This window comes from Hemiscyllium ocellatum, chromosome 26, assembly GCF_020745735.1.
Source record: "Hemiscyllium ocellatum isolate sHemOce1 chromosome 26, sHemOce1.pat.X.cur, whole genome shotgun sequence".
In the NCBI taxonomy this organism is placed as follows: domain Eukaryota; kingdom Metazoa; phylum Chordata; class Chondrichthyes; order Orectolobiformes; family Hemiscylliidae; genus Hemiscyllium; species Hemiscyllium ocellatum.
In genome coordinates this window covers 50,936,673-50,953,425 of record NC_083426.1, presented here as the reverse complement: position 1 = coordinate 50,953,425, position 16,753 = coordinate 50,936,673, and the positions used below count along the sequence as shown (strand labels likewise).

Below are 16,753 nucleotides of genomic sequence, written 5' to 3'. Positions count from 1 at the left end.
CCTCTACCCACCTTTGTGGCATTTGCAAACCCAGCAACAATGCAGTCAGTTCCTTCATCCTGACCATTCATGTCAAACATGAATTATTTTGGTCCCAACATTCACCCTGTGGAACTCCAATAGGGCTGCCATCCTGTATCCCCAATCTCTGCCAGTTAGCCAATCCCTTACCCACACCAGTAGCCTGCCCCTAACTGTATGGCTCATATCTTATCTAGCAGCCTCCTGTCGAGTACTTTGTCAAAGCCTTCTGAAAATCTAAATTGGTCACATCAACTACCTTCTCAAGAAATCTTAACAGAATTGGCAGATGTAACCTCCCCTTGACAAACCCATGCTGATTCAGCCCTATTTCATCATGCACTTCCAAATACTCTGGGACCCTCTCCAACTCCAGTGATTCCTGTAACATCACCAACGCGTCTACAATCTGCTCAGTTGTCTGCTTCAGGACTCTGGGGTTTAGCCCATCTGGTCCAGGTAATTTATCCACCTTCAAATCTTTCAGCATCCCCAGCGATTCTCAACGATGGCCATCACACTCACCTCTGATCCAATTTGCTTGAGGTTTTGGTATACAGCTGGTGTCTCCCACTACGAAAACTGGTGGGAAGGACCTGTTCAGTTCCCCTCCTTTCACCTTTCCAAAATTTATCCATGCAATTGAGCCCACCCCCACCCCACTATTGAGTTTAAAACCCAGTTATGAAATTTGTCAGGACTTCAGGCCCAGCATAATTCAGGTGGAGAACAAGCCCTTGGAACAGCTCCCTCCTTCCCCGGTTTGTTGATCACGTGCAAGGTTGCTGGCAGCTCAGGGTGTAATGCGGAGATCATTTTGTGGTTGTGATTTGTTATTGCGCCCTAACTGCTCATTCTCCCACAGCAGAACCTCTTTCCATTGACATCATTCAGACCCTACATGCACCATGACAACTAGGTCTTTCCCCGCCCACTCCATGACCTTCAGCAGTCCAGATGAGATATCCTTAACCTGGGCACCAAGCAGGGAACAGCCTTCAGAATATGTGGCCCTAGCCAAAATTAGTGTCTATTCTCCTGACTATCCTATCCCTGAATACATCCACACTTCTCTTACCTCCCTGCACCACACTGCTATAGTCAATCCCAAAGCCCCACTCTCACCTGTATGGGGAGTAAGAATCTCAAACTTGTTCAACAAGCTCAAAAGGGGAGCTCAGTATTACTGCCTGACACTCCTACCTGCCTTACTGGTAGGCACAGCCTCTGGTCTCTTATTAACCAAATTCCAGGTAGTTAATCTTAAAGGGAAACATAACACCCTGGTAATTGTGCCCTCCCCTGATCCTTCAGCTAAGATGATACATTCATTACTATTCAAACCGTTGTTAAGTAGACCAGAAGACGACGACTGTCAATGACAGAAGAGTGAAAATATGGTGCCTGCGAAATATTTGAATTCTGTGCATTGAATTATTAACAAATTCTCTCTCAGATTGTACAGGGACCATAAACCAGAGGTGTCACAGTTTGATACTTAGAGATTGGGATGGCCTTGGGGGAGTGGTAACTTAAGTTGTCCCAGAGTGCGTTTGCAGTCAGTACATGGTCGTCACTCTAGTAGGCTGATATTTTTGTACAAAATGTTTCAGGTTGAGACATTTTTAAATGTTGTACAATTGCTAAACCATTAATTGTTACAACATGTAACAATTAATCTGTTAGTCAGTGAGGCATACTAAAATATAAAAGATGAAGATAAAACTTTTAAGAATGATGTTGAATATGTAATAGTGCAATGATTAACATTATTGTCCAAGTCACTTTGTCAACTATGAGCAGGCGTTTGTCTTCACGCTCTTGTCTGATCTTTTAGTCCTCGTCAGAGATTCATTCTGCTCCTGCCTGCCTGCTTTGTTAAGCTGCATTCAAGTTAAGTAAAGAGGAAGAAATCAAAAGGACACATCTTCAATGTCTAACATTTTCTTAACCTTCAAAACTTCTAAAAGTTCTCACATACAAACAGGTTTCCATGAATTAAAAAACTGCCAATGCTGGAAAACTTCAGCAGGTCTGGCTGCATCAGTGGAGTGAAATTAATGCTTCAGGTCCGGTGACGGTTTTGCAGTTACATTAAAACACCTCAAATCTTTTGGATATACAGTGACTAATATCAAGGTAACCATCTGTAAAAAATGAAATGTATGGTCTTTAAAGCTAAGTTAATGGCCTTTAATTTTCTAATATTTGTTTTCCAGTTCAATTTGTGAAGTTACATTATCCTGGGCTTAATTTTGTTTAAATTGGAAGTGGAGTAGTATTGGGTTTTCCACAATTCTAATTTCCATCCCCAATGCATCAAACCAGGAGAAAGCAGTTTCCTTTTTGTGGTCAGGTTTGTCCCAGTTCTCAGTGCACAACTACATGCAAACTCTTCTGAGGAAGGGTCCCTCAACCCACAATGTTAATGGATTTCCCTCCACAGATACTGCCAGACGCTGTAAGCTTTTCTAGCTAATTTCTGTTTCTGTTCCATGAAAAATGTCATTGTTACAGGGAATGTGACCATTTGCACTCCTGCAACAGTAATGCTTTTTGTTAGGGATAAATTACTGACTGGGCGAAAGCGAGGACTGCTGATATTGGAAATCAGAGTCTAGATTAGAGTGGTGCTGGCAAAGCACAGCAGGTCAGGCAGCTTCCGAGGAGCAGGAAAATTGATGTTTCGGGCAAAAGCCCTTCCTGAAGAGCTTTTGCCTGAAATGTTGAAGGTTCTGCTCCTTGAATGCTGCCTGACCTGCTGCGCTTTTCCAGCACCACTCTAATCTACATTACTGGTTGGAACAAGTGATAGAACCCCACTCTAATAAAAGTGTAGATGCTCAGGTGTGACAACACTTAGGGGAGACAGTTATTATCCAGTGTTCAGAGCACTTCACTGTTCTCCTTTATTAGTGTAGTGGGATCAGAATCATCTGTGCATTTCAATTTCATGTTTCAACCAAAAGGTGCTCTGTCCTCTCCAGAAGTATACATTCTCCTCAACTACACCTAGATATCATGTTAAACTGTTCAGTTTGGAACTTATACCCAAAATCTTCAAATGCAGAGCTATCCACTGGGGAGCTGCTACAGCAAGCAACCAATACCGTGTATGATGAAAGCATCAGCCATCATTTATTATCCTGATCTGAGCTGGCAAGATAAAGGCAGCTCTCCAATGCCCCAAAGCTTGAGCAGAATGAGAGCTGTGAATGGGTGCAGGTAAAACTACAACCCAGCAAGAGTCAGCACCTTGCAAAAGGGGAAATACTGGATACATCAAATAACAAAGAAAAGGAACACCAAGTCAAGATACAATCAAGGTGCAGAAATCAGATGTGGAGCAAACCGTACACAAAGATAGAACCGTTCAAGTGGTTATGGACATTTAACTGCAGGGAGTAAACTGTTAAGACTCCATGCACTGAAACATTGCATTCTCTTGGGTTTATCACATTGGGAGTGGAAAACCAAACCAATTCCAATTTAGAAAATTAAACCCAAGATAATAACACTTCACAAACTGAACTACTCAAACTCAAATTTGGGAACTATCAATTAGTTTTGTAGACCATACAAGTAATTTTATTCATTACACAGTTGGGTTACCACACACATCCATAAGATTTCCAAAGTTTTTGACATAGCCGCACAAGCTTTTACACAAACAGCAAAATCATAGGCTCAATCCTTTCCTCAGCAACACCTTTTTGAGATGCTCAATCCCAGAGAAATACCACTCCTACCTTAACTCTAATTTTTTTAATTGAATCAATCGAGTTTTCCTTCTTGAATTGCATAGCTTTTAAGACTTCTTTCCAGTTCAGATGGCCTGAATTCCTTTAGCATTAGCCTCTCATACCCATCACCTGGTTAGATCAAGGAGCTACTCCTCAGCCCTCTCCTTCCAATCAAACTCCCACACTACCTCAAAACCTCAACTATTCACATGCATTCTACACCCCAAACTCTTCCACCTTGCCCAAAACACACACTTCATCCTCTCAACCTTCCCCTTTGCTCAACCCCCTCCCCCAACACACACAACCATTCCTCTTCCCCCTCAGCACGCTTCCCATCTCACAACTCAGTCCATTTGCCTACTCACCCAAGTCAACCTATGGGGGTTAGGTTTCCATTCTGACCCATCGCATATTTCTCAACTGCAGGTGAACTGCCAGAAGTGCATGTCACAAAAATGACGAAACTATAACCAAAGCTGTTGTGTAACCAAAGTTTATTTCCAAGAAAGTCACAAAACAGCACATAAATGGTGCAGTGTGAAGGCAGGAACAGGGTCACAAGGGACAATATTGTATCACTCCAGCTTCTCCTCATTATATCACCAATGGCCAAGATAGTCAGGGAATGGCAGCAAGCCACATACAATATTTACAATGCAGTAACTGGTGAAAAAAGGACTCAACAAAAAGCATTTCCAGCACTAGAGACAGCAGCCCAAAAGACTGGTTGGCATGAGCACACAACTCAAAGCTAACCAGCTCTACATAGCTTGTCTGATGTTGCAAATTAATTAGTAACTTTAAGCTACAGCCAGCATCTGAGATATTCATGCAGGCAAAGTTAATAAACTGGATGCAAGAATTGTCAGTTTCCGAAATCCCTCAATTTAATTCTGCAATCATGTGAAGAGTCAGTGAGCCACATTATCTTAAAGCCTGCAAGACTGTATTCCTACTGAATGTCTGAACACTTCTCATAACACGAGAATATTTTAAATACTCTAATGCATTCACGACATATTTCTGTTCCAGTAATATCCCAAAGCACTGCACAAAACTGACTACCACAAATGAAGTGCAAGATTTACAAATAGCAACGCAAAAATTTAGATGTTTGCAGGTATATTAGAAAACATATGAAAAACCAGTGAACACAAAAAACACATAACCCCAGGTGACATATCACAAGAAAAAACAGCACAACACCACGAAGTTGTGTTAACAAGCCTAAAAGTAGAGTGTTATCTGCCAATAATAAAAAAACAAACTGCTGGTTTGCTTAGGGAGGGGGCATATTGATCCCATCAGATCTGCTGGAGATGGGCAAGCTTATGGAATCAAGAAAACTAACCCTCAATGGATAATACAGTAGGTAAGCAATCAATGGTCTGCCCACAATACAATCCTACCTGGATAAAAACCATGACTCTGCCCATAATTCACACAAGTTTGACAATTTCTGCATCTGAAAATCTCACTGGTTACATTATAGAATACATGAAAAGAAAGACAATGAACAGCTAAAATAGGGTAAAAAATGCAATGGACTACATGTCGAGTCTATTAAACAAATGCAAATCACATTCTTAACAACTCCAAGAAGTCTGTACATGGATCTTCACAAAGGCCACTATGCTTCAGGTTTACTTCCTATCGTTTGACCTGGAGCGGCTAAAACAAAAAAAAGTGAAAAGATTAGAAACCTGGCAGCTAGAAAACATTCTATTGCTTCCTTTCAAACCCCAAACTGGGGCACGCTGCCCACATGATACAGGAGCAGCCAGCCAGCTTCACGAGTATTCTGGCTTCTTACAGGCATCACTAAAATTACATAAAAACCCCACCAAAATTTCAACACAAGACATTTTTTTCATTCTGGGCTAGCCCAGAACAGACTATTCATTAACAATTCATCAGGACCATAATCATAAAGCAAAACAGCCATTAGACCGTTTATGCATGATGAGGCATGATTCATGCCTAATACCCACTTCCCAGTTCTTGAACTATACATGAGGTCGCAGCACATCCAAGTACAAATTAGGGAACTTCCTAATGTTATGAGGATTTATTCAACTATCACCTTTTCAGACAGAGTTCTTAATCTCTGCTGCCCCCTCAGTGAACAAAACTAAAGGAACTCAGGTTTTTACACCATTCCAACTTACCTGTGAGACCTGGAGAACGAACGAGATTGTTTGTGGTTCCTCTCCCTGGACAGGGACCTCTCTCTCCTACGATCCCTCGAGAGGGACCTATGGTGAAGTCAAGAATGCTATTAGGTCACAAGATCTTTGGAGTCCTACTGTGGCAAGCATTCTGATTTTACCCAGAGGATCCAACATGTTTTTTTTAAGATTACCTACAGTGTGGAAACAGGGCCTTCCATCCAACCAGTCCACACCAACCCTCCGAAGAGTAACCCACCCAGTCCCATTTCCCTCTGACTAATGCACCTAACACAATGGGCAATTTAGCATGGGAAATTCAGCTGACCTGTACATCTTTGGACTGTAGGAGGAAACCCACACAGACACGGGGAGAATGTGCAAATTCCACAGTCAGTCATCAGAGGCTGGAATCGTACGTGGGACCCTAAGTGCTGTGTGGCAGCAGTGCTAAACACTGAGCCACCACGCTGGACCAAATTCATACCAGATGAGCATAAGGAGCCATGCCTTAATGCATGGATAGAGCAAAAAGATATAATACAGGTTTAGGGTGAGGGGAAAGAATTAAAAGGGACAAATGTTCACACAAAGGGTAGAGTGTGCATGGAATGAGCTGCCAAATAAAATGGTGGAAGCTGGCACAATTAGACTTAAAAAGGGATCTGGACGAGTATACGAATAGGAAAGATTTAAGGGATATGGGTCAAGTACCTTAATTTAAGATATGTGGTCAGTATGAATGGGTTGCTTGCTGTACACCTGACCCTATTCACCACTGCTTCTGCATTAGGATAATGACTCAACATTCACAAAACAAGCAATTAAGATACAACGGAATCTATTTTAGCCAAATAATTTCAGAAGGTAGTTATAAAGATAGAACGGATACTCCTGAGCCAGGAGGCCAAGACTCAAATTCCACCTGCTCCATGTGGTATAGCAACCTGTTCAGAGGGGTTAGAAAATATGTAAAAATGATACATTACACAGTTCATGATCATTCAAGCCTTCCCACCCACCATCTGCTAAAATAATTTGAACTATCGAATTATTTGAATTAATCCCAAACAATTTATTTTTCGGGGCTTGAGAAAAATGAGTTAGAATAGGAGCCAATCCCAACTCAATAAGGAAGTCGGAGTAGCATGTAGGATTGAGATTAACATGGTAACACATGACTCATACCTGCTCCTACTTCTGCTGAAGCTCCTCCGACGGGGTGGGGATCTAGAAGTGAGAAGGAAGACCAGTTAGGAGGTGAACAAATGATGGTCCACAAACAGCGACCGGTACAAAGTACCATCCTACTCGACCACAGCTGGTCCCAATAATCCCAGCTCTCTAGCAATGGCAATTAAATACCACAACATATGTCAGATTTAATAAACCGCCTGCATAAAAACCTGACTTCAGTTTAATTCTAATCTTTACAAGACGATAACTATGAAGCTTGAAGATGACCAAACACCACTGCAGGGTTCACATCTCATTCAAGACATCAATGAAAATCTAGAAATACTTCAAAATCAATTTAATAAAAATGTAATCACAAATGTATCATGTCACTGAAAACAGGAAGCAACCTCTTATTAAAGACAATATGAAAAATTTGAAACCCAATGAAGAGGTTGCAACTAATTCATGGGTCATAAGAGGGACAAAAATCAGCATGGGCAAGGAAATCCAAAACAAACTGACAAAACCATATCAGTTGATTCCAGCTCTGGACAGACCTACACCATGAAGAATCCACACAGAACCCTGCATTGGTGTAAAACAACTTCAATAATAGAGAATGTTCAAAAATAATCTAGGCTACAACAGAATATGTTAACTGAACACAGCATTAAATGGAACCTGTGGATTAAAAACAGGGATGGAAACTAGAACAAATGCACTGGGCAGGAACAAGTATTCAGGATCTTGTTCCCAATGCACCTGCAGAATTGCAGCTGGCACTGACTGCCAGCAGATGGCCTCTATGAGCAATCTGAAAGCTCATTTAAATTCACCATTTTAATTTGGTGGACATGCTTCCAAAGATCAGAGACAAAGGTCCCCGTATACATGACTGACCTCTAACATTTCCATCCCTGGGTGCAACTTAAGGTGCACAAACAGCTCTAACTTAGCAGTGTTTCTAGAATAAAAGCTGTACTATAACAATGCAATACATTATACATATGTAAGACAACGTGGGTAGTGTTCTGTTAATGCTCAATTCTTTGGGTTAACTGGCTAAAACTCCAAATGCGACATCTCAATGCAATGTGTGTAGATCTGATTTCTGGACCTTCAACTTGGGACATTAATCTTCACTTATTTGAGGACAATGCACACGGTAGTGGCTTACTAAGAATGTTAATTTGAAGGCAATAGGCCACGGTCATTTTGACGCCACAATGGGGCTGCTTGGGAGGTGAGAAGGCAATACTGTACACACCTCACCCAGCAAAAGACTAATCCCCTATCATTATCAATTGCAATACTGGAATTTTTAAGGTTTCATGTACTTTTACACTGCTAAATGTGCTCCCCATGTTAAGTCAATTAACAGCACTGTGCAGAATTAGCACTGAGCCAATGCTGACCAAGCCACTACTGTACACTACCCTCATAGTGGAAAAAATCCAGGGACGAGTTTTAAAGAGAGAAAAGGCAATTAGGACATCAATATCACCAAGATAGCTACAGGGCAGTTGGCACAATATGGCCATTGTCAATTCACAGGCATAAAAGTTGCCAGTTAAGACAACCTGATTCCCAACTGATTTTTTCCACCATGCTGCATTTTTCTGCACCAAGGACTATCCATTCCAATTAGCCTAGAACTTTCAATACACCAACCCCATTTACGCTTCCATCACCAGGACCAGGCCAGCTCTCAAGGGAAGCAAATGCCTGCTTTTGGCTGATATCAAAGCTTAATTTGGGCCTCCTAGTGAACCAAGGTTGCATTTTGCACCATTTAGCAGAAGACCCATGGAGAAGACGATGACTATGACCTGCCAGTCAGCAAATGTCACATCCCTTCAGAGTTACTCTGGCCCAATTTAAGACATATTTTGCACCTGGGTCTGAAAACACGTGACAAGAGCCACATGAACTTATAACTATACAACCTAACCAAGGATGTTACACTACACAAATTTTAAACATGGTTTCAGAACCCAAGTACAAAAGTCTAGCTGTTACTAAACACGAACACTTCTTAAAAACAAAGTTAAATTCAGTCTTTACACAGCCAGCACCTAACAGAACACTGTAGTCTCTTTACCTTGTCAAAAAGCTTACTCCATTATACCAGCAGTAGACTATTGTATAAAGCAGGAAAAACTTACTAGTCTTTTGGTTTTCAACAAGCTAGAAATGGAGAGGTGAGGCTGCCGGACTGACGGCCAGGTAGAATTTGCTGAAAAGGTTTGCCAGATGCGTGGTATTTGGTTGGCAGAGGGGGGTGTAGTGGTTTTTTTCCTGCTTTTTATTTAGTCGAAGGCTGCTGAGACAAATGCTGAGTGTTCGGCTGCTGTTGTGGAGACAACGAGTAAAGTAAACAGCTGATTGACCAGAAATGTGTGGGCAGTTGAGGCAGCCGCTGCCGATTGGTCATGGTTGGAGAAGAGGCTGAGAAACAGCATGCTTGGGAACCAAAGGGCGGTGGTGCAACCTGACGACTGGACATGCCTTGGTCATGTGATACCGACACCAGCCAAGCTGATTGGGGCGCGCTGGTCACATGACGCTGAAAGGGCTAGTTGACTGGCTAATGTAGATTCGAAGGGTGGTGAGAAGAGGCATGATGGTGACTCTGCAAGGGGGGGTTCATTTTTATTAATATATAAATAAATGGATAAAAATGCATCTTTAAAAATAAATAGTGCAACACACAAGCCATCAGTAAAAACCAATCTTGATTATTAAATAATTTAGCCATTAGTGATGAGTGACAATGCAAAACAGCAATATGTAAGCATATTAACACTTTGCATCAATCTTATTGCAACTGGCCAGAATGCAGCAACATGCTAGGCAATTCATAAATCCATTAATCAGGGTTCCTTCTGAACATAAACACAAAAATGTCACTAACCTGCAAGTTGCTCTTCTCTGTAGAAAGCAGAACTCCTACCCCATCAGGGACAAAACGTGTCAACACTGCCAAGGTTGATGTCAAGAATCCAGTTGCACCATAAATGTGAATGTATTTATCAGTGCTATAACACTGTGCTTAAAACAGGCAACGTTCAGCCATGGGCTGTCCATGACAGGTACACGTTCTTAGTTAATTGTCTGCAAACTCTCCCACACCAGGGAAGACGAAACATTTACCTTTTAATTACAAACAAGAAAGCTACCACAGAAGGAACCCCAGGTCTGAGTGTAATATGCCTTATTAGGAGTTCACAAGGCAACATCGCACCCCTAAGTAATTTCAACTCAATGCCCCCTGCGAAGCTCTCAGGCTGCACTAATAAGCTTAGCAAACCAGTGGTTCAGATAAAGACTGTTATTCAAACTAGAGAAAATCTAAATTTTAACTTTTTATAACAGATAACGAGAAATCAATGGTTTAAATTATTTCTCAAGTCTTTATCTTAACCTCTAGTAACCCAAAGACCCCCTCCCCAGCATTCCCTCAAAAGGCAATCGCTATTTTTCCTTGACTGAGGACATGGAATAACTTTCTCAGACTTTCCACCTTTACTGAGCCACTTAAAAGGGAATGCTGGTGCAATGAGTCCAGTTTTCTTGCAGTAGTGCGAAAACACTGATCCTTGGAGATCCAGAACTGGCATGTATTGTTTTCATTTGACGTGCTAAGGACAAGTCACTTCATTGTCCAGACAAGCAAAGTGCACAGCTACTAAGTCACCGAGACCAGGGGGTGGAACATGATTATCAAAATAATTCACTTAAAGTTTAACTATACACTCACTTTACATCAGAGCACAGGAGCTCATCAAAATATTAATTTGGGATCTTTGAAGTTGTTTGGAAATCACATGTTTTTTTCAAGCATGGATTGAACCTAACACTTGAATTCATCAATTCTGATCTCCCGATAGCAATGCTTTCGTACTAAAGCTCAATTTATGATACTGTAAAATAAGCAAAAGTGAAAACTCTTTGACCAGCAACGTCAAGCAGAAATGGCAACAGCCTTACCACAACATACGAGCGGGAGGCCACTTCGTTTACATGTGGTGTGCTTCCAGCTTTAAGGACGAATCAAAATCTACTGGGCATGGCAGCTAGGGATGTCATGGTGTCCTCCTTATATAAGAGCACAATCTAAACCAATTGCAAAAGGCAGCTCAACAGGAGGCCTTTCACTCAGACAGCTGAAACTGCTCAACCAACAGTAATTAAACAGCAAGGTCAGTGTAGTTGGGTGCATAACCAACAATGGACTGTTCATTATCAAGGTGCATGACTGGAAACCAAAGCCATCAAAAGCCACATTTGCCAGTTACCAGTGTTAAAATCAACAGCACAGCATTGAACAGCCTTGAGAAGTCCATGCCTAGATTACTCGCCGCTTGGACCACTCGAATATGGTCATATACTGAGAACTGGATGTTCAACAGGCATGCCATGGAAGTAGTCACACTTACTGATAACATGCCTTTGAAACAAGTTCCTTCATCATGACATCCCTGCTGACAAACCACAGAACTCAAAGATCATGTGGAGTTCTTCCCTATGTACATACATATTAAAAGCAACTCAACACATTATCAGGAAATTTCAGGCTGTTGTTCAAAACTATGTCGCCCATCACTAGTAGCTGTTACATCAAGCAAACAGCTCAAAAATATGAATTACACAGATGGAAAACATTTACAGCAAATTTTAAAAATAAATTTTGCATGCACAGCTACATCAAAAAGCAATATCACGCATTGTTACCTGCGCCGGACTGGGGGGCTTCTTCGGCGATAATCCTCACGAGAACGCCTGGCCCATGCTGGAGGTGGGCCACGATTACGGATGCGTCTCTCACCATTGGACAGTTCTACACGGACACGGCAGCCACAGAGATTCCTGAAAATCAATAATTAAATGCTTCATACTCAAACACCACCCTGCAAAGAGAAAGCTACAGGTGTAGATTTGAAATATTGCCCATTGCACTCCCCATAGATGGATGAGTCATGAAAGCCATTGGCAACCTCAATGTCAGTTACCAGTCACAGTGAAACTCATCCCCCCTCTACTGTACAAGATATCAAAGGAGTTTATATCCCTTAATAAAGTTTTAAGAATAAATTAAACTAAGACTAACCTTGCATAAGCATAATTATTCACAAGTAATAAGTGAACTTGGACAGAGTGATCAAATCCATTAAGAATGATGGGACATATGGAAAGACAATAGGTTTCAGTTCAGTACAGCCTCCCCTTTACCCAATTTAGTGAAACTGAAAACAAGAGTAAAGTCTTTGTCATTCAACTCCATATTCCTTAATGCGTTTAATCTCCAGTGATCTGGCCTTTAATCAGAGAATTCCACAGGTTCACTACCCACTAAAATATAGCAAGGACACCGCCTCAGATTGCAAAGTAAGGCAAGACATAATTACTAAACATTCCTGATCTATTAAGTGTCAAACAACCCGATCATGTCTACAGCAGTCAGAAAGCTCCACATCATCTAAGCCAAGCATTTCCCATGTAGGAGACATTTATTGACCAGAGAACAAGGCATCAGATCGGTCAAAGGCTTCAAATTGGTTCATTAGCTAGTTTTGAGAATTACGCTCTCAAACGAAATCTTGTTGGATCATATAGCTCACCCCAAGCCAGCCAGCCAACTCTAGTCAAGAAGAAAAAAAAGAGTGCAGTCATGTAAAAAACTCAGATCCAAAGGCAGATTTAGGATGAACCAACTGAGTAGAAAACTGAAAAAAAAGTATAGTTTGAAATGGCAGAGCAATATAGATGATGCACCGACTTTGTTTAATGACAAACATTAAAAGCAGTTAATCATAAATACACGTATGTAATCAGCCTCTCAATCAGGAATAACCTTACAGATTCTGGATTAGTGGTGCTGGAAGAGCCCTTCATCAGGAATAAAGGGAGTGAGCCTGAAGCGTGGAGAGATAAGCTAGAAACGGTCATCCTCCGTATAGACGCAAGGATTGAAACATGGCTCAGTGTAACATGTCACATAGCAACGTGTAACTGAAAAGTGGAAAATACAAGATAGTGCATAAAGTTTTATGCATCACCCAACTCTCGATTCTGGATGGGCTCAACTTGTATGCTTCTCAAATGAACACTTCAATATAAAGTGTTGGATGAAAATTACAAATATTTCAATACTGATAGCTAAACCACAATCTTATGGTTACAGCTTCGGAATAGGCAGTTGGAAAATGCTTTAACGGTCAGAAGTTGTACAATTTAAAATATTTCAGTAATTACAGTGCTTACAACACGGATATTAACACTGTTGTATGTCTGGTAACACAATCTGTATGCGTTAACCATGCTTCCTGATGAAGGGCTTATGCTCGAAACGTCGAATTCTCTATTCCTGAGATGCTGCCTAACCTGCTGTGCTTTGACCAGCAACACATTTGCAGCTGTGATCTCCAGCATCTGCAGACCTCATTTTTTACTTACAGTACATCAAGTGACAAGATTAAAGTCGCAGGCACACAAAATGGACACTTGGTAATTAACATCTTATCAGCTCCTGCACTGCAATCTCATTGTGGCCATTAGATGGAGCAGTTCCAAATGTGCACAAAATTCCCTCCATTCATCAAATATAGCACATTGATCTTAATGCTTCTCAGATCAGTTTTGGGAAGCACGTTTCAGAAGAGTGCAAGAGGAGTGCAATAACTGCTATATGGAAAATGACACTAATAATTTCAGGGACAGAAATAATTACCTTCCATCAAGTTCTCTGACCGCATCCGAAGCATCACGTGGATCTTCAAACTCAACAAATGCAAATCCAGGTGGATTGCGGGCAACCCACACACTGCGGAGCGGGCCATAATATCCAAATGATCTCTCAAGCTCAGTTTTATTTCCATTATTTCCAAGGTTTCCAACATACACCTTGCAGTCTAGAGGACATGAACCATGATTCATGGCTGGAACACAAGACACAACAAGTTAACAAACTCTTTGGGCCCTCGAGTTCAGACAATAGTTTCTACACAGTCATTAGAACTCAAAATAGGCAACACAATGAGAACATTTAAATAATTCAAGAATTCATTTGGAATCCAACAATGCTGTATAACGGCAATACGGAGGACATTAAAGGACATCTGTTCTAAATAGACATCAAATCATGCAGAAAATCCAGTATCCAGTCACAGCACTTTGCAGGCAAGTTTGGAATTGCTTTGTATTTCACATGTCCGTTGCACTGCTGAGCCCTTTAAAGTCACAGAAAAGGTCTAATGAAAGTAGTACAACACTTACTATCCCACAGAAGGAAACCTGAAACTACTACAGACCAAGTAATTTCAGACCAGTACCTGTGGAAAAGCTTTAAAACTCTAAAGCAAAACATAATCAGTTGAATATGCAGCAGGGATATCCTTAAAAATGAAGGAATTGGGATCAGTTAACTTAAAATGCTGTAGTCAAAACCAATGAGATGTTGGACACAACATGCTGATATTTCACCTGAAAGGCTGATTTGTTTGCCACAAGGAAACCACCCAAACCAAACTGTGTGGGGGATCAATAACTGCCTCCAGATGTGAACCAGGAAAATTTAATTCACGCTGACACAAAAGCCAGCAGAAATGAATGGATTTGTCCCAGTTAAGACGAGACGGAGGGATTTATTCCCTGGACAGACTCAGCTGCAGGAATGACACTGAGGGCACAGGGGCCGGACCCCTGACTCATAATAAATTGGGAACAAAGTACCAACTTCCAACTTATCCAAACCTAACACAACAAAACCACTGCCGGTTAAAAAGCAGAGCTCACGGACGGGAAGGGGGGGGGGGGGGGGGGGGGGGGGGGGGGGGAGAGAAAGAAAGAGGAGAGAGGGGGTAAGAGGGGAAACCCAGATGCAGAGGGAAAGGGGCGAGGGCAGATCAATGAACAGTTGGGGGGGGGGGAAAAGAGGAGCAAGTGGGAGGGCAGATCAATGAACGGGGAGGGGGAAAGAGAGGGGGGAACTCAGGTGGAGGGGGAAGGAGGGCAGATCAATGAACAGTGGGAGGGGGGGCATGATGAGGGGGAGGGGAGGGAACAGATCAATGAACGGGGGGGTGTGGGGAGAGGGAGGGCAGAGGGGGTAAGAGAGGGCAGATCAATGAACAGTGGAGGGGGGGGGGGAAAGAAAGAGGGGGAGGGGGGAGAAAGAGGGGGAGGGGGGGGAGAAAGAGGGGGAGGGGGGAGAAAGAGGGGGAGGGGGGGGAGAAAGAGGGGGAAAGAGGGGGAAAGAGGGGGAAAGAGGGGGAAAGAGGGGGAAAGAGGGGGAAAGAGGGGGAAAGAGGGGGAGGGGGGGAAGAGGGGGAAGAGGGGGAAGAGGGGGAAGAGGGGAAACCCAGATGGAGGGGGAGGGCAGATCAATGAACAGTGGGAGGAGGGGGAGGGGGAGTATAAGCCGCCGAGACAGTGGCCCCCGATTCCAGCCGAGGCCGAGTGTGGGGCGCTGGAGCCCGGGATCAGGAGGCTGTCAGGGCCGCCGCCCGCCGGGGTGGGGTGGGGGGGTCTCTGGGGCGGGGCTCGGGGCCCACGCTCCGCCGCTCTTTGTTCTCACTCACCGCCGACAAAATGGCGGCGGAGGCCGGGCCCCGCCCGAGAGGGCCCTGGGGGGGGGGTCCGAGCATCGCCACACACTCCCCCGGCTCTCTCACACACACTCTCCCCCTGAGACACGGCAGAGGGTGAGCCGCGGCGCGGGCAGCTCTCACACGGCGGGCCCGGGGACACAGGCCTGAGGGGGGGTGGCCCTCACCACCCACCCACCCGGGCCGCGCTCCAGGCTCGGCCTGCCAGCCCGACCGCCCCGGCACCCAACCCCCGGGTCCTCACCCATACCCCCGGGCTCTCACCCTACCCCCGTGTGTGTCTCTCTCTGTCCCTCACCCCCCCAGGTCTCTCCCGCCCCCCCGGTACCTGCTCGCTCTCTCCGGCTCCTCGCGCTCAAACAAAATGGCCGCCGCCTCGCGCCACAACTAACGGAAATAGCTGCAGTCACGTGGGCGCCGCCGGCCCCGCCCCCCATCCAGAAGCGCCGACGTCTGATTGGCGGAGAGCGCGCGTTCAATCCGCTTCCTCACCCTCCCCCACCTCCTCCTCCTCCTTCACCCCCCACCCTCCCCATCCCCTCCCCCCATCACCCTCACCTTCCCCCACCCCCATCACCCTCACCCCCTCTCCCTCCCCCACCCCCTCACACATCCCCCTCACCCTCCCCCACCCCCTCACCCTCCCTCACCCACCCCCATCACACTCACCATCACCCTCCCTAACCCCTCCCCTCACCCATCCCCATCCCATCCTCATCCTTTCACCCTCCCACCTACCCCTCACCCTCCCCTTCCCCATCCTCTCACCCTCCCCATCACCCCCACCCTCACACCTCCCCCTCACCCACCCCATCCCCCATCCTCTCACCCATCACCCTCACACTCCAATCTCCCCATCCCCATCCTCTCACCCTCCCCATCCCCTCACCCTCCCCATTCCCCATGCCATCACCCTCCCCCTCTCCCTCTCCCTCCACCACCCCCATTGTCTCCCATCGTCTCCCCCTCCCCCATCATCTCCCCCCATCCTCCTCACCCTCCCCCATCCCTCTCACCCTCCCCATCCTCCTCA

At 44.2% G+C, this 16,753-nt stretch overlaps 1 protein-coding gene and 1 non-coding gene across 3 annotated transcripts; both read right to left on the bottom strand.

Annotated features, from left to right (window-relative positions):
- Nucleotides 1-4,244: 4,244 nt before the first annotated feature.
- Nucleotides 4,245-16,113, bottom strand: LOC132828468 (serine/arginine-rich splicing factor 3). Of its 2 annotated transcripts, none has more exons than XM_060845626.1 (6): nucleotides 16,049-16,113; nucleotides 13,845-14,052; nucleotides 11,849-11,983; nucleotides 7,124-7,165; nucleotides 5,936-6,022; nucleotides 4,245-5,438 (listed from the first exon to the last, which is right to left on the bottom strand). In XM_060845626.1, the coding sequence occupies exons 2-6, from the start codon at nucleotides 14,048-14,050 to the stop codon at nucleotides 5,411-5,413; spliced, it is 498 nt and encodes a 165-aa protein (XP_060701609.1). In that variant the 5' UTR covers nucleotides 14,051-14,052; nucleotides 16,049-16,113; the 3' UTR covers nucleotides 4,245-5,410. The 2 variants fall into 2 exon arrangements, 1 of the variants encoding a protein (XP_060701609.1); XR_009646125.1 differs by lacking the exon at nucleotides 4,245-5,438 and adding an exon at nucleotides 9,280-9,746 and having other exon boundaries at nucleotides 5,975-6,022.
- Nucleotides 14,320-14,453, bottom strand: LOC132828492 (small nucleolar RNA SNORA41). The gene has a single exon (XR_009646133.1). It is a non-coding gene; the product is annotated as a small nucleolar RNA SNORA41 (small nucleolar RNA).
- Nucleotides 16,114-16,753: the final 640 nt, after the last annotated feature.

Coding starts and splice junctions, on each gene's coding strand:
- LOC132828468 (XM_060845626.1), bottom strand. CDS start 14,050: ATGAATCATGGTTCATGTCCTCTAGACTGCAAGGTGTATGTTGGAAAC. Junction 11,984..13,844: donor GTCAGAGAACTTGATGGAAG/GTAATTATTTCT, acceptor ATTGATTTTCAG/GAATCTCTGTGGCTGCCGTG. Junction 6,023..7,123: donor TTCAGCAGAAGTAGGAGCAG/GTATGAGTCATG, acceptor ACTTCACCATAG/GTCCCTCTCGAGGGATCGTA.